A 23879-nucleotide genomic window follows, 5' to 3' on the forward strand; every position below is an offset into this window, starting at 1 on the left:
ACTATAAAAAGTAACGTCAGTAATCGACTCCGCACTGTTCCGAATAAAAATACTCTTGGTACCGACATTAGCCAGGTCGAAATCTAGTATGGCCAGTGCAGTGTTTCAAGCAGGATCTGACCCCGCTGGTTCGTAAATGGCTTCCCCATTCCACGGCCCAGGCATTGAAATCACCCGCTATTACCACCGGCCTTCGCCCTGTCAGCACGGTCGTCATACAGTGAAGCATCTGCGTGAACTGCACGATCGACCAACGCGGAGGCGCATAACAGCTACAGAAGAAGACCCCGTTTACTTTGGCGACCACGAAGCGCTCATAGGTAGTAGACACCAACTCCTGGATGGGGTATTTACCCGTCGTCCATATCGCCGCCATTTCACCGGACCCATCCGCGACCCAATTGCCGTTGCCGGCGGGTACACGGTAAGGTTCTGCTATGATGGCGATATCCGACTTCCACTCAGAAACTGCCTGACAAAGCAGTTGCTGAGCCGCATCACAGTGGTTCAGGTTCAGCTGCGTTACCTGCACTGTGATTTCCCAAGTAACACACTTGTCACCGAAGAGTCACGGCAGCGCAGGTTTTTGTTGCGCAGAAGTCACTGTGACTTACCCCTAGCCAGTAAGTATTTATTTGTTAGAAGTAAGCCACAGTGACTTCTGCGCAACAAAAACCTGCGCTGCCGTGACTCTTCGGTGACAAGTGTGTTACTTGGGTTGTTCCCTGCGGCTTTCTTGAAGGCCGGGCACCTTGGGCCACCCGTTGCGTTGAGTGTCTATTGTTCATGCAGCCTTGTACCTTATGGCCTTCGCTACCGCATCTCCTACACAACTTGCTCCTGTCAGGGCCTTTACGGTCCCACGAATTGTGCCCTGGTTCAAAGCACCGGAAGCAAGCACTCGGTGGCTCATGCATGGTCAGATGGCAAACTGACCAGCACACCTTTAACTTCCCTATTTTAACGGACCTATTCGCGTCCGCCACAGGTAGCTGAATCAAGGCTACCTGCGTCCCTGCCGGGCCCTTCCGTAGCCGAATGGCTGCAGCGGCCACTTGTACCTCGCACTATTGCCCCAGTGCCATGACGAGATCCTCGGCGTCTGTTGACTTGTTCAGGTCTCTCACCTTCAGAGTCGCCTCCGCCGTCAGAGCCCTCACCTCCACACCTTCGCCCAGGACTTCTTCCGCCAACCGTTTGTAGGCGGCGCCCTTTCGCTACTTGTCGCGTTTTAGCTCGATAATCATCTCGCCCGTACGAGTACGTCTAATACTGCGCACATCGGCTCTGAGGTCGTCGAGTTTGGCGTCGCTCCGCATCGCAAATTCCGTCTTGATGACGAGCGCGTCGCCTTTGTCGCGCTTGGCACCTGCTCTATTACGCCGTCGCGGTTTGGCGTCCCTAGGAACCTCCACCTGCAGATTTTTCTTCTTCTTCCGCTTCCGCTCCACCTTCGTCCAAGGAAGGTCCTCCGCTTGGCTCGCTCTAACCTGTGGTACCTGAGGGCCTATCATCGGACGCAACCCCCCGTTTCCTTCCAACCGGAACGGGCCAGCCTTTTCAGGCCCACCCTTCCCAGCTTTCCGGGACGCCTGGCTGGGGTCTGACTTGCCGGCATTACTGCCGACCTTCGGGGTTACTACCCGTCTAGCCTTACGGGTGCCGCCAGACAGCTCATCACCTGACGGCTGCCTCACTCGCTTCTGCGATTGCTTGTCACGACAAGACATCGCATCCGCCGCACTTTTGGGACTGCCGGCGAAAGCGAAGGCCTTAGTTTGGGTAGACTTCGTATCCCTTGCTTTAGCCGGTTCCGCAGCTGCCACAGCTTTCACGAGATTTTCGTGATTTTGCTTGGCATCATCAATCGACTTACGAAGTCGCAAAAGGGCCGTATGGCAGATGGTATGATTATCTCTAAACGTTCGTACCATAGATCTGGTCCAACACATCTCCTGCAGCGCTACGATTCTGAACCCGCGATCCTTCAGTAGATCGGCGAGTATGCGGGTGTTCCCGATGAAGCTGAGTGATCTGCAATTCCACGTACCGAGTTTCCAATCGCAAGTCTCTGTTCGTCGCTGTGGTCGACGCCATTGGTATCGGTTCGCATTCTTCTCTTGTTGATTTTTCGGTGCTTGTTTTTTACGGCTGGCTTGCAGGACCTGTCATCAACCCACTAACCCAGGGAACTGGGCTTACCTTCCTGGAAGCTACGGGTTCTGCATTGGTATTTCTTTCAACTACAGCTGGATAGCTAGGTTCAAGCGCCAGTCTTCGCCGGGGGTGGTGTTCATAATGGGTGTCCAGGAAATAATATTTTACCTGAGATTCCACCTCCGATATCCATCAACATGAGACTTGAATTTTGTAGAAATGGAATTTCAAAGGCACGAGAAAGGCGCCATCATTACTAGGTGAGTTAATACAACTCATACCAGATTTGGTAAGCGACACACCGTTGCGACGTTGTAACGTAGGGTGGCCGCATGCTATCAACGAGGTATTTCACACATTACGGATGAGTAAAAATTCTGCAAATGATTACGCACTTATGTCCATGGGCGCTTGATGATATGTATGAGGGGAAAGCGACGGTGTAGACGTAGAGTAAATCGCTTTTGGGAAAGATGAAATATGACAAATTTTTAATGAACTGTAACCGTGGGCTTTTCGCGGAAACGTTGGATAAATTCGACATGGTGTGGTCGGTGTGTGCAACATCGTTCCTAGTAAATTGTAAGCTGCTTTTCGTACAGTACAGTACAGTGAACTCTTATTTATCGATAACCTCTGAAGTGGTGCCATATGGTGCCCAACTAAATTATACCTAACTTTAAACAGTTTACTTCTCTAACACGATATACACCCTCACTTGATTGTAAGGATTATAATATCGAGTTGAGTAGAGTTCATTGTAGTTGAAATCGCTCGAGTATATAATTTATTCATTATCACCATTTAACGCATCGATAGGTACTGTTGTAAACAAATTTCATTCATATGGCCATGACAATGGGGCAAATGATTCGTATCATAGGTGATTAGGGAGTGTAACTGCATTATTATGTACAGTTGACTAGAATCCTATTATCATGAAGCACTTAAGTTGGATGGAGCTTTACACTGATTTTGGTGTTCTGGAATGATAAACATTTTGCATTTAAAGTTTCAGATAAGCTCTACTAAAGCATTGCAGAACATCATGAAATGAGATTCCATCGTTAAAAATGTTCAAGTACCAAACACCACCCTGTAAATTTTACTGCCACCTCTTCTCTACCCTCAATTTCTAGTAATTTATGACCGTTTGTTCTCTGCAGCAATTAATTGCTCTGATTGACACAAGATGATACAACGCGCGAAACGCATCCTTTGAACCCGTCACTATGACACATTGAAAGGAATTTTAATGAAACTTTTTACGCTGTTATAATTAAATTCCGGACGATTTCACACTTTTTCATGCGCAGCTGCACCGCATTAACCCCGTCTAAACTTACCCTGGAAGCGTCCCGAAACTTGTGACTCATGATATGGTACAGCAGCGGGTTAATGCACGTGGACAGAAAGTACAGTATGCCGGATATGTACGTCAGGTAGGTGTATACCTGGAAGAAAAACTCATTGTCCGTGTTGGTCACGGCCCCATACACGGCCATCAGTCGTTGGGCGTGGAACGGTGCCCAGCAGAAAAAGAACGTTGCCACCACGGCCACTGGAAGGAGACAGGAAGGATAGGACATCGACTGTTGAATCTGTTTTACTTCAAATAGGTGAGTCTTAAATGTAGACCATACATACCGAGCATTCGTATCACCCGCGTCTGGCCGCTGACGGAACGGAACCCGGCGTAGGTGGTCACTCCGCCGCTGTGGTGATGGCCACCGCCGTTGGCACCGGTGCTTTTCCAACTGCCACCACCTCCGCCGCCGGCACCGACCCCCTGTCGCTTGACGCCCTGTAGCAGTTTGCTCTTGCGAAGCTTGATCCCGATCAGCACGTACAGCACGGCGATGACCGTCATCGGACCGACGAAGAACAGAAAGCTGGACACCTCGAACGCGTGCTCGAAGTGACGGTTTTTGATCTGTATATGCGAAAGAGATGAGATAGAAATGCGTTTGAGTGAAAATGGTAAAGTGGAAATTTATTCAGGAAAGTTCGGAGCACGTGGCTTCCTTTTTTTGGCTTCTTCTGGCTGGCCAGAGCCAGAGCCAGAGCCAGAGCCAGAGCCAGAGCCAGAGCCAGAGCCAGATCCAGAGCCAGATCCAGAGCCAGAGCCAGAGCCAGAGCCAGAGCCAGAGCCAGAGCCAGAGCCAGAGCCAGAGCCAGAGCCAGAGCCAGAGCCAGAGCCAGAGCCAGAGCCAGAGCCAGAGCCAGAGCCAGAGCCAGAGCCAGAGCCAGAGCCAGAGCCAGAGCCAGAGCCAGAGCCAGAGCCAGAGCCAGAGCCAGAGCCAGAGCCAGAGCCAGAGCCAGAGCCAGAGCAGAGCCAGAGCCAGAGCCAGAGCCAGATCCAGAGCCAGATCCAGAGCCAGAGCCAGAGCCAGAGCCAGAGCCAGAGCCAGAGCCAGAGCCAGAGCCAGAGCCAGAGCCAGAGCCAGAGCCAGAGCCAGAGCCAGAGCCAGAGCCAGAGCCAGAGCCAGAGCCAGAGCCAGAGCCAGAGCCAGAGCCAGAGCCAGAGCCAGAGCCAGAGCCAGAGCCAGAGCCAGAGCCAGAGCCAGAGCCAGAGCCAGAGCCAGAGCCAGAGCCAGAGCCAGAGCCAGAGCCAGAGCCAGAGCCAGAGCCAGAGCCAGAGCCAGAGCCAGAGCCAGAGCCAGAGCCAGAGCCAGAGCCAGAGCCAGAGCCAGAGCCAGAGCCAGAGCCAGAGCCAGAGCCAGAGCCAGAGCCAGAGCCAGAGCCAGAGCCAGAGCCAGAGCCAGAGCCAGAGCCAGAGCCAGAGCCAGAGCCAGAGCCAGAGCCAGAGCCAGAGCCAGAGCCAGAGCCAGAGCCAGAGCCAGAGCCAGAGCCAGAGCCAGAGCCAGAGCCAGAACCAGAGCCAGAGCCAGAGCCAGAGCCAGATCCAGAGCAGAGATTCCTCCAGCTATTCATCCCAAAATTTCTTTAAATTTATGTTGGAGTTCCTCGAGAAATTGCTCCAGGATTTTCTCTGTAAATTCCTCCAAAGTTCTATTCAGGAATTCGTCTGGGATTCTCCCAGGCATTTCTTCAAAAATTTCTCAAGAAAAATCGCAGGAGATTCTTTTAGATTTAGAAGCTCTTCCCGTTGGGTTTCCCAAAAAATCATGGGATATTCCGCCGGAGGTTGCATCATAAACTTCTATTGGGATGTATTGAAACCTTCTCCAAGAATACTTCAAGAAATTTTTCTTGAAATTACTGCAAAGCAATTTCCAGTTTTCCAGGATTTTTTTCACTTCAAAAATTAAATTTCATTGGAAATATATTTTGGTAATTCCTTTATGAATTCTTTCAGATGTGATTTCAATTTCTGATGCTAAATTTTACTTCGAAATCTCTTGGATCTAAGGATTACTTCAGAAACATCTACCGGGATTTTTGTCCACAAATACCTTTCAGTCATTTTGCAAGAAAATCCCTCTAGAATTTTCATGAGAGATTCATTCAAGAATTCCTCCAGTATCTTTGACTGCAATTTCTGCACGAACTGCTTTAGACATTTTTTTAAGGTTTCGTACAGGAAATGCAATTCTTTATGTAATTTCATAGACTATTTCTGTAAAAATCTGAAAGAACTTCTGAAGGCATCTCCGAAAGAACCTCAGGAGATATTTCTGAAGGAACCGTAAAAAAAATCCAAAGGGTAACCTTCTACAGATTTCTTAGTTACCCCTGACGAAATTTCTTATGGCACTTCTGAAAAAAAAAACCCTTCGGAAGAATTTCCAAAAGAAAGGCTGAAATTACAAAAAATATCTGAATGATCTTTTAGATGAAAATCATGAAAAAATGTCTGAAGAAATGCTTGTTTACTTGCTGATATTCATGAAGAAGTCCTTAAACTACTGAAGGACTCTTAGGAGATATTTCTGAGGAGATTCCTGAAGCAGTTTTAAAAATGAATCCGTGGAGGAACTTCTGATGGGAATTCTATAAATAAATATAATAAATCTTCTATCTTTTTTATGTTGAAATCCCTGGAGATGTTCTTTAAAAATTCCTAGAGGAATATCTGAAAGTTGTTGAAAAAATACCTGGAAAAACCCTTGTAGGAATTCCTAAATATTTAGAAAAAAAATCTGAAGAAATCCATTACCAAAACTCATGGAGAATACTCTAAAACAATTCCCTGGGGAATCGGTGAACGTATTTTTAAAGGAATGCCTGGAAGATTGTCTGGAGAAATGTTTGAACTCCTATAAAGATTCCAAAAAAATCTCATGAGACATTTCCAAAGACATTTCTGTTGAAGTTTCAAGGCATTATTTCTTAAGAACGAATTCTAAACGAATTCTAAGGAAGTAATATTTCCTAAAGAAATACTTGGTTTAAATCCTGGCTGAATTTCTGGGGGATATACATGGAGGAATATCTGGAGGAACTTCTAAAGGAATATCTATATGAATTTCTGCAGGTATTTCTGGAGAAATACCTCCTGGAATCACTGGAAAAACATAAATGAACTTCGAAAGGAATTCCTGAGAACATTCCTGCAATATTTTTCAATAGAATCTTTAAAGAAAATCCTGAAGAATTCTCGGGGGGAGTTCGTGAAAAAAAAATACACATAACTGAAAGGTCTTTCCAACCGCAGGAGTAATTTCTAGGAAAAAAAATACCTAGAGATATATCTGAAGATATCCCTGGAGATTTTTTTTTTCAGAGAATGTGTTGGGGTTTCAGGGGGCCTCAGAGGCACTTCAAAGAGACTCAGGAACGTTCCAGGGGTCTCAGGGACGTTCCAGTGGTCTCAGGAGCGACTCAGAGGTTTCAGAGGGTCGCAGGGGGATTTCAGGGGAACTCTGGGGCGCTTCAGATATGTACCTTGAGGTCTCATGGCCATTCCAAAGGGTTTCAGGGTGTATCGGGAGGTACCAGAAGGTCTCAGTGGCGCATCAGAGGGTCTCAGGAACTCTTTTGGGGGTTCCAGCGGCTGTTCATGGATTCAGGAAGGGGGGTTCAGGCGGATCCCAGGCCCAGGAGGTTTCAGGAAGTTCCAAGAGGCGCTTGTCAAGGGGATCCCAGGGGTAGGTAGGTATCTTTATAAGAGAGATTTTCAGCCCGAGGCTGGTTCTTCTCTTACTGGGATCCCAGGGGGTTCCATAGAATAATAGAAGAAAATTTAAGGAGGAACTTAATCAGCCGCCATCTTGGATATTGTACCGCCATCTTGGTTATTCTGGTTGCTCTTTTTGGACTCCAGAAATCCTCCCGATACCAAATTTATCCATATTGAGTGATTTATTGGCCGAAAACACCATGGAAGAGCCACCATCTTGAAATTTGGGACGCCATCTTAGATTTTAGATCGCCATCTTGGATATTCTGGCCGCCATTTTTGGACTCCAGACATATTCTCCATACTACCCATATTACATGGTTTTAGAGCCTAAAACTCCATTAAACAGACGCCATCTTGAATTTGGAGCCACCATCTTAGATATGTTAGTTGGCAGTTTTGGACTCCAGACATCTTCCCTGTATCAAATATACCCATATTGCATGGTTTAAGAGCCTTAAACACTATTGAACAACCGCCATCTTGATTCAGGAGCCGCCATCTTGGAGATTCTGGCCACCATTTTTGGAATCCACACATCTTCCCCCCGAGTGTGCGGTGGACGCGTCGTGGGTCGAGTCGGTTCCGAATTTTTCGCTTCCCATCGCGCTGCAGTGTAAACGAGAAAGAATAAAATCGACGCGGTTGAATTCAGTGCGCGGTGGACGCGTCGTGGGTCGAGTCGGTTCCGGATTTTCACTTCTCATCGCGCTGCAGTGTGAACGAGAAATAATAAAATCAACGTGGTTGACGCGTCGTGGATCGAGTCGGTTCCGAATTTTTCGCTTTCCGTCAGCGCTAGTTCTCAATACACTTTTAATTGATAATAAATATTTTCTTTCATTTTTTGCATTTACACAAAAGAGTGAAAAGTGTTAGTTCGGGCTCGCCGGTCGAGAGAAAAAAAAACCCGGGCGCCGACAAGTGAGTCGCGTTCAGTGTATTTCTGTGTGGAATAGACTAAAGGTTTCTGCTCCCTAGTGGAGTGGAGACGCGCGATAGAATTTTCTTTTTGGCTAGTTTTTGCGTCGAAAAGTGGTCGGTTGTTAACGGCGGTTTGTGTATATTGATCCATTGTCAAATCATATCACCAACCATAGGTGACTCCCGGACTGACAATGTACCTTACCCTACTAACAAAAATTCCTTCCTGAGACAAACGTGGAGATGCAGCGATTCGCGGTCTTTTTAACAACGTTTGTCTTACTAACATTCCCTCCCTTCCTCGATGACCGTAAGGACGTGGCCGGCGCCGTTATTGACCTTATTAAAGCTGAGAGCTCTCGAACTGTGTACATTGAGAATAGTAAGCTAGTCCCAAGCCCTATTCATTGGTTCCCTGTGCTATTCGATTGCTCTGGTCAATCACGGAGTACACACCAAAATTTTTGAAATGCTTCCAGCACGCCAAAAATCAGCAAAAGAAATTGCTGAATTTCAGCAACATTTTTGCTGAATTTCAGCACAACTTTGCTGATCAACTGTCAAAATTGCTGGATGGTTCAGCAAGTAGAAAAATCATTGCTGATATTCAGTAATTTGTATTGCTGAATACGATCAGCACGCCAAAAATCAGCAAAGTTTGCTGATTACCAGCAAAAATATTTTGCAGTGTAGCAACTACGAATTGTGCGGTCATCTATGCTCATGCTCATGCTCATGCTCATGCATGCTCCACACATCTTCCCCCTATCAAATATACCCCATATTGCATGCTTTTATTAGAGCCTAAAACTCTATTAAACAGCCGACATCTTGAATTTTGAGCTGCCATCTTTAATATTACGCTTCCATCTTGAATTTTGGGCCGATTTTGTAGAATTTATCCAGTGTTGACCTTCGCAAAAAAATCGTCAACCAAATTACAAAAATCGCTACAGTTCGATGTGTCGCATGATGGGGCTTGGTTTCAATTTTACGGAGTGTTTAAGGGTTAAAAGTTTATTTTGTTTATTTTGTTTATTTACTCATAATTCAACTGACTTTTGAAGTCTTATTGAATAACTTAAAACTATGGATACAAAAGTACATTTAAAACATACGAACTACAAACAATTATTGCAAAAAAAAACTATTACATTTAAAAATCATCATAAATTTTCCTATTTTCAGAAATAAAAATCAAACCTACACATACAAATCACATTCTACACAGTTAACATCATAAAATTTCATTTACATTCAGAAGAGACAAAACTATGTGTGACAAAATAACTAGTAACATTCAAATTCATTGACAATGAGGCTTCCACGTTTCATTGTGATGGTTAACAAATTCTCTTATTTTGACATTTTTTGGCCATATACCCGGATCCATAGCTCGTGTTTTCCATCCCTTATCAATGACAACTTTGAAAGAAATAAAATCGGGTTTTCTGCAACGATTCCATTTGGAAGTCAATTTTACTACATCGATGCGCTCGGGTTGCGGAGTACCTATTGCTCGAGAGACCATCACATGTGTATCCCGTTCGGTTGCACTTTCATCAATATTAGTGACAAACAATGAGAAGTCGTCGTCGTCATCTGCAGTGCACAGCTTCTCATTACTCTGCGTGTGTGGGGCATTCATATCGGTTTTGTTGTGTAGTTCGGACGATGCGATGGGTGTCGAATGAAGCAGCGAAACACGACTCGAGAAGACTGCTGGAGCCGGTGGTGTAGCTTTCGACAGCATTTCGAGAATTCCCGTCACAGTTGATTTTAACTCTTTCACTTCTTCTGCAATCGTTTTTGCGTTCGTTGGTTTGCTTGTAGGATCAGATGAGATACCGTCTCTCACTCTCCGGAACTTATCGATACAGATATCGCACATCCAAATGATGTTCAACGAGAGGGTGCACACATCTTCTTCGCTTAGTCCAACACAGTTAGCGTGATAAAGTCCCGCGCAATCTCCTTCGCAAACTGTGAATAGTTCGGTAGTAGAGTCGACACTTTTGGAGCATTTTCGGCAAGTTCTATCTCTTTCCATTGCCGATCAGGAATGGCAGTTACTGCTAAAGAGATACGTAGCAAAATAACTTTGTATTTTCGTAATTTCCTGAATCGCAACGATGTCCACGGCACTAAACTGGCACAATGGACTACCCGCTTTGCACGCAGCCACAGTTGATCAGCAGGAGTAAAACAATTTAATTTTGTATGGTGAAAAGCATCTAAACTTGAATTACTTGAAATAGAATGCTTTTCCTGAAAAAATAATTGGTAGGTTTAATAGTGGTCACCATTGTGCACAACCACTACCAAATATTTTTTTCGAATAATGTATTCCACTTCGATAAATTTGCCTTTAGATGCTATTCGCCATAGAGTAAAGTGGGGCAAAAGTTCGAGTGGGGCAAGAGTTTCTTTTGAAGTTTTTGAGTTTAATTCAAATGATATCTTTCGGGTGTCAAGGTTGTTCGATGCCTTTTTGAAAAAGAGTCTTTCACTCCTAAAATTATGAAAATTGATCAATATTTCGAAAAGTTATGACAAAATGTTGGTTTTTGATAAAAAAATTGTAATATGCGACGGTCCTTCCAACGCATGGAATGGAATTGTAATGAAATCAAATTCGATATTTTATTTTGGGGCGTAACTAGGCATATTTTGAAGATGCTTTAGCATGTATAACTTTTTTCAGAAAAGTTTTGGAAATCATATTTCACACATAGTGGGGCAAAAGTTCGAATTGTGGGGCAAGAGTTCGAGTCATGTGACAACTTTAGGTAAAACCCTAAAATTCTGCAAAATGTACATATTATCTCTAAAAATGATGGAATTAGTGAGAAAATTCGATCGAAGTTGAAAAAAAATGTTGTTTTATCTGAATTTGGCGGAAAACTACTAATTTTTGGTGAAGTAAATTTAACCCTGATTTGGGTAAAATCCAGATCGAACTTTAAAGTGTATTCCAGTTTCAACATCAAATATTTATTGGTTTTAGGTATTCCAATTATCAAAGTGTCGAAATAGTGTGCTACGGATAGCGGAATACCACAAACACTAGATTCGAACTTTTGCCCCACTGGTGGGGCAAGAGTTCGAATTAGACACACACATACAAAAAGTGTTGTAACTCAAAATTGAAAAGACATTTGGCGTAACTTTTTTCAGCAAAATTTTAGCTCATGGATGGTAGAATCACCACACGGTATTCATTTATTTTTATCTGCTTCGATTTCTTGAAAATAATTGAATTTTCAACTAGGGTCGAACTTTTGCCCCACCTTACTCTACATTTTTTTTGCGATTTACTTTTAGCGATTTTTCGCGCATAGAAGCTAGCGCCACATTGGTAAATGCGGAGAGTAGGAAAACAGCCGATGTAGGTAATTCATTATGTTCAATCACGGTTGTCCGATCTAAACGTAACTTCAACCAACGTTAAAAACAACCGAAAAAATCAATTAATTGAGGAGCAAAAGCAGCTTCGGGATAAACGGTACGACACGTAGACAAAGTTTAAGAGTATCCGAGAACTCCTTGGAATAGAGCCATCTGATCTATAAGCGTAATCAGTTATCCATTGGAGTATCTATATCTATCTATATATAAAAATGAATTTGAAATTCCTTTCAGGCAACAAAACTCACAAACGGCTGAACCGATTAGGATGGCTCTTGTACGGAACATTTTCAAATAATTCCTATGAAAATAAGGCAACTTATTACATCAAGCTGGAGACTGCTTGGTGCATTACTGACCAACTATTGAGCTTTACCTTTAGTAGAATAGTATAAGATTCCAATACATTGAAAACTTCATGAAAATGTGCATGTTAAGTATGTGGAAAGTTATGTCGAATTTTGAGAAATGGGTTTTTATTGATGTTTTACGAAAACCGCTGCAGTTACATAATAAAGAACATTTTGCTTAATGATATATTTTTCCTACATTTGAGAATAGCTATAGAAAGTTATGCAAAAAACTGATAATGATTTGATTGAAAAATAAAAATGATTTCGCACAAGCAAGTTGTCCGTTTTATAAATTGAACAGTCCTTAATTAACTACGATCGAAACCCATTTTCATGCCATACAATCCGAAACACGTGCACTTAATGACTTCCTCGTAATTTCCTATTGATGTTCACGTACACATCTTCATTTTCTTCTTGGTGTAACGTTCCCATTTCGGCAAAGCTTGGTTCTATAAGCACTTCCACAGTTATTAATAGAGAGCTTCCTCTGTTAATGACCATTTCGTATGTGTACATAGTGTGGCAGGAACGACGATACTCTCTACCCAAGGAAGTCAAGGAAATTTCCTTTACGAAAACTTCCTGGAACGATCGGGAATCGAACCCGTCACCTTCAGCATAATTTGTTGAATTCCGTGCGCTAACAGCATCTTCTATAAGGACCCTTTTTCACTGTGCACCGTTAAATACGTAGGCATATGGTCCACCTCCTGCCGCGCCGGCATGGAGTACAATAATCAATTACCCGAAATATCATATAAATTTCACTTTATCACATTTTTATACTCTTTTTGCCAAAGGGCCGCAAGCTTTTCCGTGTGTCATTCCTCCCATAGTAGGGTAATGGTGCCATTTCGACGCTTTCGCTGGTTGCTCGAAATCATAACTCTTCCCGGTGGTGATAACCCAAACATGGAACCGTACACCTCTATGGAAAACGCGGCTCCCAGAGCAGAGCTAGGCCATTTATTATGTGGCCAGGTCTGAATAAGTTATGTTGCTGATAAAAAAGAACCCATTCCCGTGTAGGTGCTTAGTGCAGGGCACTACCCAAATGCCCAAATTGAAACGGCTAGGGCGGACTAGGGATAACCCACAAAGTCATTTGCAGCGCGTATAATGTAGCTATATAGCCGAGGCGGTAAACGCACGGGTATTCAGCATGACCATGCTGAGGGTGACGGGTTCGATTCCCGGTCGGTCCAGGATCTTTTCGTAAAGGAAATTTCCTTGACTTCCTTGGGCATAGAGTATCTTCGTGCCTGCCACACGATACACACATGCAAAATGGTCATTGGCAAAGGAAGCTCTCAGTTAATAACTATGGAAGTGCTCATAGAACACTAAGCTGAGAAGCAGGCTTTGTCCCAGCGAGGACGTTACGCCAAGAAGAGAGAGAGAGAGAGAGAGAGAGAGAGAGAGAGATAATGTAGCTTACACCCTTAAATGAAACAACACAGCACACGAGTAACTTTCACGCAGCGACCGAAAAGACAAAAGAATTTTCACGCAGATTTGTGTAACACCGGAGCAGCACATTTTCTGTGTTGATCCAGTGTTACACAAATCTGCGTGAAAATTCTTTTGTCTTTTCGGTCGCTGCGTGAAAGTTACTCGTTGCGCTGTGTACATCGAGTTCTGCGTGTAGCATCTGTTGATGCATGTACGAGTTTCCACATTGCACGTGCAGTTATGGACGATTGGATCAGCCCACCGGAGCGGGAGAGTGGGAATGGGACGGGCACATTTCCAGGATAATATTGTGCAGCAAATGAAATGAATGGAGAGCCAATTGTTTTCACTGTATTTTCCCGTCTCCGGGTTGGGTTGCAGCCAGCTCGGAGGACAATGTTTTATATATGGAGTTATTACCCTGTTTTGGAATGCTGGTTTCGTTTGTCGACAGCTGCAGATTTACGAGAGATTCTAATCAATTTCGTTTCAATTTAGGCTAACAAGACTTAGTCTTTCTATATAGGATAAATTGTGGTTGTTCTTATTACAGTTGTGTTTTCAGGATGAAAATAATATAATACGTTGATTGAAGTTCGGAGTAGATTAAGAGAAATGACGTTGGAATATTATGTTTTGAATTTGTAAACAATTAGTAAACATTGAAAGTTGTCTAAAAAATCGTCCGATTTCATTCACGAATGAATGTTGATAATCGTTGAAAATTCCTTCTTGTTGAATGAGCTCTCCCAAATTCACATGACTTTCCCAAACCCAAAAGGCATTCAATTTACCAAAAAAAAAAAAGATTCCTGGAAATTCCGTGTAGGATAAATTAATTAAAATTCTCCCCCTAACTGCACTTGAAAAGCGGACAACATACGCAGGTTTTCAGGCCATACCGGAGGCACGAAACACGAACAGTAAGAAAACGTGTGGACTTTTATCCTGACAAGCCACAACGTTGAGCAATATCGTGTTTGAAAAGAACAAGTTTAAACAATGCCACAGTGGCTATCGGACCCAGCATAATCTGCTCAAAAATAAATTCTTTCGCTGTAACTTTTGGCTCACTCACACTAGATAGAGCATACAACCGAGCAATGCGAGTAAATAGTCAAAGGTAATCTATCCATCAGATGTGTTTAGCCGTAAGCTGTGCTGCCCAAGACCTGAATTTAATTTTATTTTTCGACAAATAGGAGACGAGGCAGCAGCAGAAATTTGCAATTACTCATTACTACTTCCAGTCCTGAGCACCCATGATTGTGTAGTGGACCGCAATAAGTAAGAGATCTCCATCCTGGCGATTGCCCGCCATCGCCTCAACCTGTCAGTGGCCAGGTCAAATTTCTGTCGACTTCCTTTATTTCTTTATTGAGGTTGCGCCACCATGACCCCTGTGTAGAGTTTGGCCGACCAAATTCCATTTTCGCTCCCGAATCTCTGTCGCTATTGGCTTTTGATTATATCGACGATGGAGTACCACGTTGGAGCCACCGTGCACGAATTATATACGGCAGGCATCTATTGATAAAGATCTTCATCCGTTGAGTGTTCTCCACTGATACACACCAGGTTTCACTGGCGTACAGCAGCACACATTTCACGTTTGAGTTCTTCTTGATCCGTGCACTTATGTCCCCACCGGCCACCATTTGCCTACCTAGATATTGGAAGCTTTCATATAGCCGGAAAGGTTGACCGTGTTTACATCCAACGATTTGGGTTTGTTGCCGTTGATGGTAAGACGAATACCTGCCGCCAAGGAGCATAAAGATCATTGAGCCTATTCTGCATATCAGAGCGCCGTTGAGCTGGGAGAGCAACGTCATCAGCCAGTCATTTAAATGCTCCATAGTAATGGGTTGCTACAGCAATCCACGATTCGGTTCACGGTCAATCGTACCTACCAGGATCTCGTAGATTACGATGAGGAACAGTAGCGGTGATAGTATACATCCTTGCCTCCCTCCAGCAACGATCCGGATGGGATCGGACAAAACACCGTTGTGCAGAACTCTGCACGAAAATGCCCTGTACTGTGCTTCAATGAGGCCAATGATTTTCTCAGAGACCCTTGCAACTGAGGGCTTCCCATAAGTTTCGAAATCTTTTTTGTAATCAATGAACACTCTTGGAATTCATTGATTTGCTCCAGGGTGCTACGGAATCCTGCTTGCTGCCTTCGGAGAGTTACGTCATCCGGTTAAGGATCACTTTGCAGAGGACCTTGAGAACGATCCACAGCAACATGATGCTCCACTAATTATCGCATACTGTCAGGTCACCCGTTCGAACCCGTGTTCTAAATCTGTCTACAATTATTATCCTCCCATTGAGGTTCCTACCTCAGGAGCACAGCGTGAGCGTCAGCGCTGAGCAGGAAACCAACTCCACGGTGACAAGGAGCGTATTTGCTTTGAAGACCACAATATAGCCAATCTTTGTTCTTTAAAGTTCGGCCAACGGACTTTGCTTAGTCCTAAGGTGCTTCATGCTTCATAGCCCCATGAATCGCTCCTGTAACCCCATGACACCCTAAGATGACCCCTGCAATGCCTCCAAAACCCCCCTGAGACTCCCAAAAAAATTTTCAGAAACGTCCCTGAAAGGATGTTTTTGATCACCTGGCAATCATTGGACTCAGTTGCCCATAAATCAGTTCAGAAGCACATGATTGAAATGTGGTGTTCGGCAAACATGTAGATTAGTGTTTTTCCTACAATTATCACCAAGGACGCCATATTCTAGCTCTTATGTGTACGCTGTGAGAGCGCTAGTACCACCTACTCATACTAAACGATCGAAAAATCCGATCGTTTAGTATGAGTGGGTGGTACTAACACTTTTACGTCGTCAATGTAAGAGTTAGAATATGGCGTCCTTGGTGATAATCGTAGGAAAACATTAATCTATAAGTTTGCCGAACACCACAATTCAATATTATGCATCTGAACTGAATTATGGACAAAAGAGTCAAATGATTGCCAGGTGATCGAAAACATCCTTATGCCCTGAAACTCCCTGAAACCTCTCTGAAGCCTTCTGAAATACATGCGATATGCTCCTAAAACTCTCTGAAACCCCATGAAACACTTTAAAATCATCTTGAGACCTTATTGAACGCCCCTGAAGCCCCTAAAATGCTCCTGTGAATCCCCTAATCCCCTTGAGATCCCACGGAACGCCTCTGAAAACCCCACGAACTCCCGTGAGACCGCATAAAGCCCCTGCAATGCCCATGGACGACAGGGATGGGAACACTCACTTGGGAAGAGTTACACTCGCTTAGTATTCTCTCACTTCTGAAGCATGTACAGTCTAGACTCCTACTACATGGCTTCCGTCTACACGGTCACCTATTACACGGATTCCTATTACACGGCAGCCTGTGTGGGATTTCACCTAATTGGGGGTGTGAGCGAATATCTCAGGCGTATTACTTTCTTTGGCAAAGTTGTAGTACTAGAATAGATCTATCAAACAATGTAAACTAACATCCAGTTAGTTGAAAATTTGGCCGCTAGAAGCGCTATGTAGAAGTACACTCGCCAGTAGAAGTACTCATAAGTTATCACATGCGATATCTCAAGATTTACTTTATCTGGAACAAATGCTGTCTTCGGAAAAGTGGTTCAGTAGGTCAAAAACAATCTGGTGATTCACCAGTTAGTTTGTGATTTCGTAGCTACACAGATAAAAATAATGAGGTTTACACGTCATGTAAACTTCAGTTTCGTCATGTAAACTTAGTGTTATGATGGTTTACATGATATATCATGTAAATTTGTGTTATATGTCATGTAAACATACAGAGTCATGCTGTATTACATGACATATAATAGAAGTTTACATGATATTTTATGACTTTTTATGATATGTCATGTAAACTTCAGTGATATCCCATGCTCCAATCATGTGCATCAAATCTAGATTGAGTTTAAATAAGGGCGAAAGTAACATGAGAGAGTTCTCTTCATCGACTCTCTCTTCTTCAATTTAAAGTGACAAGTTGCAAGTATTGTTGAACTTTTTGGTCATAAATCGCTAGGTTGCGATGCAATCTAGCGTCTAAGTGTAAAAAAGTTCGATTGAATTTGCATCTTGTCACTTTAATTTGCAGAAGAGAGAGTCGATGAAGAGAACTCTCTCATGTTACTTTCGCTCTTATTTAAACTCAATCTAGATATGTCACAGTATTTTACACTCTTTTTTCGATCTGTGAAGGTGGCACTAGTCGTCAAGTAAAGTTTAAAACTTCTATATCTCGGGAACCAGAGCAAAGAGAAAAGTGTCGTCTTCGGCAAAGTTTTTCAGGAAGTCAAGAGATATCTGGTGATTCCACATTTAGTTGGTGATTTTGCCGCTAGTTGTCTATGTTTCTTTCGGTAACAAAATTTCCTTTAACAATTAGGTAAACTCTTGTATCAATTGCACTAAACGTTCATAGAAGATATCCTATTTCATTAGCAAATATCATGGGGATGATGATATTCTGTTTTGACATCAATCTACAACGACGATTAGCATGACATAATTATATGTAAGTCAAAATTAGCTGTTTTTTGACACTTCAGGTAACAAGGGATCCATCTTTCTCACAAGTTTCTCAATGATTATGAAGTGTTAATAAATAAGAAGTGAAATTAGGATTATATGCAACTAAATACGTAATAGTTTTCATAGGCAAATAGCTCAAAACTGTAAAAAAAATGTGCCAGCACGTTTGTTTTGGACTACTCACTACTGTAATCAACATCCTCACTAAGTTCATTAAAACTAGCTCTAACTACCTGTACGAGTTTTTCTAGCATATCCAATAGGTGCTGCTGGTAAACAAAAAAAAAATTTTGTTTATATTTTGCTTATACACTGTGCTATTTGAAAGAAGCCCATTTTTTATGCAAACGTTATGAAATCGACTCTTTATGAGGTGAATGTAAATTACACTCACTCTGTCATGACTTGGGTTTCCTATGCGACATTTGCTTTATTCGGCAAACTTCTAAATAAAACTACAAGGTAAAAGTCCTCCCATACACTGTGTTTTAATAACATTCAACAGCTTCTAAGCTGAAAGAAAATCAAGCGAGAATAATTCTTTACAAGTGAGTATTCTTCTTATCTCTGCCCCTGGGAACTACCTGACATTTCCTGAAACGTCCCTGAAACCCCCTGAAACGCTCCTGAGACTCCCGAAACCATCTGAAGCGCATATGAAAACCCACTGAAACCCGCTGAAACCTCCTAAGCAACTCTTGAATCACCCTGAAACGCCCAAAAATCCTCTGAAACTCTTTGAGACCTCATGCAATATCCCTGAAACATCTCTCGAACCCTTTAAAACGCCCTTTAAACACGCTGAAATAACCTAAGATCCCTCGAGGAATGCTTACGAAACTCTTTTTTACCCCACTTAAAGCCCCGCAGAATTTTTGAAATTTTTTTTTAAATAACCTCCTGGAACTCTTAAGCGTCATGAGTTCCCTTTCAACCTTTCCTGGCATCCCCATGAGGCCCTGAAACGCTCCTGGTATCTCTTCGAACGCTTATGTAAGACTCCCTGTGATGCCTTTTGTTCTCCTTTAAGACTTTCTAGTTTACCCACTTGTCTCTCCTGCCCTTATAAAGACCTTCCTGAGGCCTACTAGGGGGTACGCATGAAGTGGTGCGGGAGTTGCACGTTCACAAGATCAGCGCTTATAGTCGTCTGGATGCGAAATGTCTATACTCAGGTAACCACTAAGCACTGCTATAAGTATTGAAAAGGTCATCCAACGACCCTGTAACCCGTAAGCACTGAAGTAGGCCATATATGGGTATATAACACTATCTTTAAATGCTTGCAGGCCCTGTGCCTATAAGCCGAGTAAGACGGCTGCGAGTGCTGCTGAACGGCTTGACATGCATGACATTTATATCAGTCAACACAGATGCCAATAAAAAAAGTGAACGATGAACCTCCATAAAAACAGCAGGTATGTTTGGGAGTAAAAAGATGTTAAAGGGCAGCATTTAGTGGATCATGTAAGCTGATAGCTGTTTACCTGAGAAAATCTGCAGAGAAATGTTTAGGTACAGAAAAGATTTAAAAGAAGCTGCATTGGTTGGACTATGGAAGCCGTTAGCTGTTCTCCGGAGGATGGTTTTGATTAAAATTATGGACGATCATTTTCAACTTTTCTTCAACATCCTTATAGCATATACATTGTATTGGTCGGATTTAATTTTTTACTCGGTTGTGCGTGAAGTTCTTTATGCTGGATGCTGGAGTCATTAACCAAGGTTGTCTGGAATCAATAATTAAAGCTGCCTCAAACGTTCTCTGCTTTTAAATACGGCACTGAGCAAAGTAAACCAATGATGCACTAATGGAGCAGATGGAAAGCATGACGAAAATCAACATGAAGGAAAGAACCTAGAGTACGTGACATGAAATCCAGATCAAGCTACAAAAAAAAAACTGGTTGACAGGAACGTAGAAGAACCTAGAAAAGAAAATGAGATAAACAGATGGTTTTCTGTCTTTCACTTTTGACAGTCGCCTTTCCAGAGACTAGGTACGGAAGGTCCTATATCAACCGAATAATTCGCCAAAAAGTGGTTTCTGACCAGCCCTATCAGGGGATATAGAACCTATTAGCGCTGTTACCAATGCTCTATATTCGACTATAGAACCGACCTAATGCAATTTTTACGACTTAAGCATCATTCAGCAACGTGTACACTAGGGGTGGACTCGTTGTGGATCGAGTCGGTTCCGCATTTTTCGCTTCCCGTCGCGCTAGTTCCCATTACGCTTTTAATTGATAATAAATATTTTCTTTCATTTTTTGCATTTACACAAAAGAGTGAAAAGTGTTAGTTCGGGCTCGCCGGTCGAAAAAAATCCCGGCGCCGATAAGTGAGTCGCGTTCAGTGTATTTCTGTGTGGAATAGACTAAAGGCACAGACAAACAGACGTAACACCTTGAACGATTTTCATGGAAATCCATCGCCTAGTTCACACTACCATCACCTGGTGGAAAAGTTGCACGAATCACTGTGTTGTGCAGTATCGTCAACAGAAAGCGCTAGTGTGAAACATCAAACGCATAGAAAAACGATGCGCGCGCCTCTGGTTGTGAAAGTCACAACTATGAAAATTTAAAATGATCGTTAAAAGCGTGGTCGATGGGAATTTCGCAAGTGTTACGTCTGTTTGTCTGTGCTAAAGGTTTCTGCTCCCTAGTGGAGTGGAGACGTGCGATAGAATTTTCTTTTTGGCTAGTTTTTGCGTCGAAAAGTGGTCGATTGTTAACGGCGGTTTGTGTATATTGATCCATTGTCAAATCATATCACCAACCATAGGTGACTCCCGGGCTGACAATGTACCTTTCCCTACTAACAAAAAATTCCTTCCTGAGACAAACGTGGAGATGCACCGATTCGCGGTCTTTATAACAACGTTTGTCTTACTAACATTCCCTCCCATCCTCGATGACCGTAAGGACGTTACCGGCGCCGTTATTGACCCTATTAAAGTTGAGAGCTCTCGAACTGTGTACATTGAGAATAGTAAGCTAGTCCTAAGCCCTATTCATTGGTTCCTTGTGCAATTTCGATTGTTCTGGTCAGGCCCGGATTAAGGATTGTGGGGGCCCGGGGCCCTAGCGAATGTGGAGGCCCCTCGGAGAGATGACCAAACATGTTTTTCCTTATTTTTGAACAGTACTTGAGCAATATGAAAAATAATGCTAATGTTAGCAAGCAGAAAAGTTTTTGTGGGGGCCCCTGAAATGTGGGGGCCCGGGGCCCGCCCCCCCCCCTTAGATCCGGCCCTGGTTCTGGTCAATCACAGAGTAGCAACTACGAATTGTGCGGTCATCTATGCTCATGCTTAGAGGGTCTTGCCCGGGATTTCCCGGGACGAAAATCCCGGGATATCCCGGGATCTGAAAAATCCCGAATCCCGGGATATTTTTCTGAAATTCCCGGGATTTCCCGAAAACTGAAAAAATAGTAATAATGTATTCTACTTTTCAGTTGAAATCTTTTTCATCAGTGTTGCAATTTTTTCATCCAATTCTACGCTATCTGGCAGGTCTAGTGTATTTTTTCTACGAAAATCAAGCTTTTGATGAAAATCCTTGTAATTATACCACTGATTTTTGGCAGAATATTCTTACATTTTTTTTACTGAATCTTAGGCAGAATATTAGAATATGGAATTTTAGGATTTATTTTATGCTATTACTAGATTGTTCGGGTAGTATTTCTGGATTTAATAGCCATGTTCAACATTTATAGTAGCAGATTTTGTATATTTGTTTTACAAAAAATGTAAAATAAGTAAAAGTGGAACTTCTGCAAAGTTTTCTTTAAAATCAAATATTGAGTACCGTAATCCGGGGTAACATTGATCAGAATTTTTGATCTTTCTTGAATAATTCTCTTGTTAAAGCAAACGTAACATGTTTTATATTTTTAAAACAAGTACTGGCCCTTTGAGTATATGTTAAGCTACTCGAAAAAGTATAATAAAACTTTAAAACATTTTTAAATAAGTTTTTTCATCTAATTTTTGATTTTGTTGATTTGGGGTAACATTGATCATGTCAGTGATCAATGTTCGTTTGCAATGAAAATACCCCTCCTTACTGAATTCGGGGTCGCTGATTGCGAATATGTTGTCCAATTTGTTACAAATTATGTACTTTTTGAGTTATTTAAGGATTGAAATCCTCCAAACCGCGAATAACGCCTAAAGGTAGGCAATGGCTTAAGTGATTGATAGCCGACTTTTAATAAATCATATATTTCATTGAAAAAGAGCATTTTCATAAAAGTAACGTCTATTAAATCCAACTCTAGGATATCATATTAAAGTAATACAGTGATTTCGAAACTCATATTGTATCTAGTATTCACGCCAAGCATGAATGTTTGACAATGTATCTCATTGCGTTACGAAACACAGTTATGCAAAAATCGATTTATTTCAATGTTTATGAAATTCAATTTTCATGAATTGCATGTCATTTAAGAGCTAAATGATAGCAGATTACGATATACCATTCGATAGCAGAAACTGATTTAATGTAAAATGCTTGTTTGAACATTTCATGAGGTCGGTCAAGCCGGTCAATGTTACCCTGCTGATCAATGATACCCCGTTTTACGGTACATCTTTTCAGATGTTTCTGAAGTAAACCCTTAAGAATACTAATTCATAATATTCAACTTACCTGAGCATATATTTGACGCATTTTTGATTAAATTATGTAGAATTTTCAGTGGCATATAATTCAGGAAAATGGGCAAACAATTCATAACTTCTGCAGTACTTTATAAAATATATCCGATGAAATGTATGAAGACAATTTTTTTTAAGTCCGGCAAAATTTCCGGAACTCGTTTCAGTATTCAAGAGATAATTCAAGTGAAACAGCATACTGTTTTCAGGTTTTCTGCAGACATTTCTTCGGTGACTTTTGAAAAAAACAGAGAAACGTCTATAATAGTACTTTCTTTAAATCCCAGAAAATCGTGCAATATCGAAGTGTAAAATAAAATATATGAAGCGAATCGCGCAGCAAAATGGAAGAATATTTTCGTAAGTATCGATAAAAAAGCTTATGGTAGAAAGTTTCAAATTTGTTACTAAAAATAACATAAAAAGAGACCCCATTGATTAATTTGATAATTGATGCAGGAATTCTATTAATCCTTTATTTATTATATCCTCTAGGATTGTAAACAAATTAAGAAACGAATCCAATGAAAACTTTTTTGGAATTCCTTTTTGAACTTTTTTTCGTTTCGCTAGAAGTATCATTATCTTTTAGCAAATTCTGTCAAAAAATTTGAACTGATAAATATGCCAGAATAGCCCAAGTTAACCTATTCCGAGAGAAGATGAGTACATTATCAGAATTTTCAAATATCCATTTATATTTCCAAATGTCGTTATACAATCAAAGGTCTTTGAAAAACGTGTTTTGTTTTTTTTTTTAATAATGATTAGTGGTGATTATTAATCGATCGAAATTGATTAAAAGTGTTTTAGAAATCGTTCCATTGGTATTTTGTACCGTTTTTAGGAAATTTCGATTTTCCCGGGATCCCGGGAAATCCCGGGATTTGGAAAATAAAAATCCCGAATCCCGGTATTTTTTTCAGTCCGGGAAACAAGACCCTCTACATGCTCATGCTCATGCTTAAGCATCATTCAGCAACGTGTACACTAGCTAGCGTAAAAGCTATTGAATATTAGAGCGTCTGCAGAGCTCTGGTAATCAAATGAAATTTAAATTCATCGTTAAATGCATGTGGCAAGCTTGTTTTCGGAGTGTTACGTCTGTTTGTCTGTGGTATATTGTTTCGCACTGCAACATAATAATTCTATTACTACTCGGTAATAGTATTACCGATCATGCAGATTCAAACAATGCTCATTTTCTGAGATCCAGTGTGAGTTAGCCAATTCGACCAGTTGGCCGATTTTGAGCAAGAAT

The 23879-nt window shown here is 42.0% G+C and overlaps 1 protein-coding gene across 1 annotated transcript in view; it reads right to left on the reverse strand.

Annotated features, from left to right (window-relative positions):
• Positions 1-23879, reverse strand: part of LOC109622669 (pyrokinin-1 receptor-like) — a 339959-nt gene that overhangs the window by 21458 nt on the left and 294622 nt on the right. The window contains exons 5-6 of the mRNA XM_062860304.1: positions 3805-4090; positions 3504-3718 (exon numbers count right to left, since the gene is read on the reverse strand). Of these exons, the coding sequence (XP_062716288.1) occupies positions 3504-3718; positions 3805-4090 (501 nt within the window). The remainder of the gene's footprint in view (positions 1-3503; positions 3719-3804; positions 4091-23879) is intronic.

The sequence above is a fragment of the Aedes albopictus genome, chromosome 1, assembly GCF_035046485.1.
Source record: "Aedes albopictus strain Foshan chromosome 1, AalbF5, whole genome shotgun sequence".
NCBI classification, from domain to species: Eukaryota; Metazoa; Arthropoda; class Insecta; order Diptera; family Culicidae; genus Aedes; species Aedes albopictus.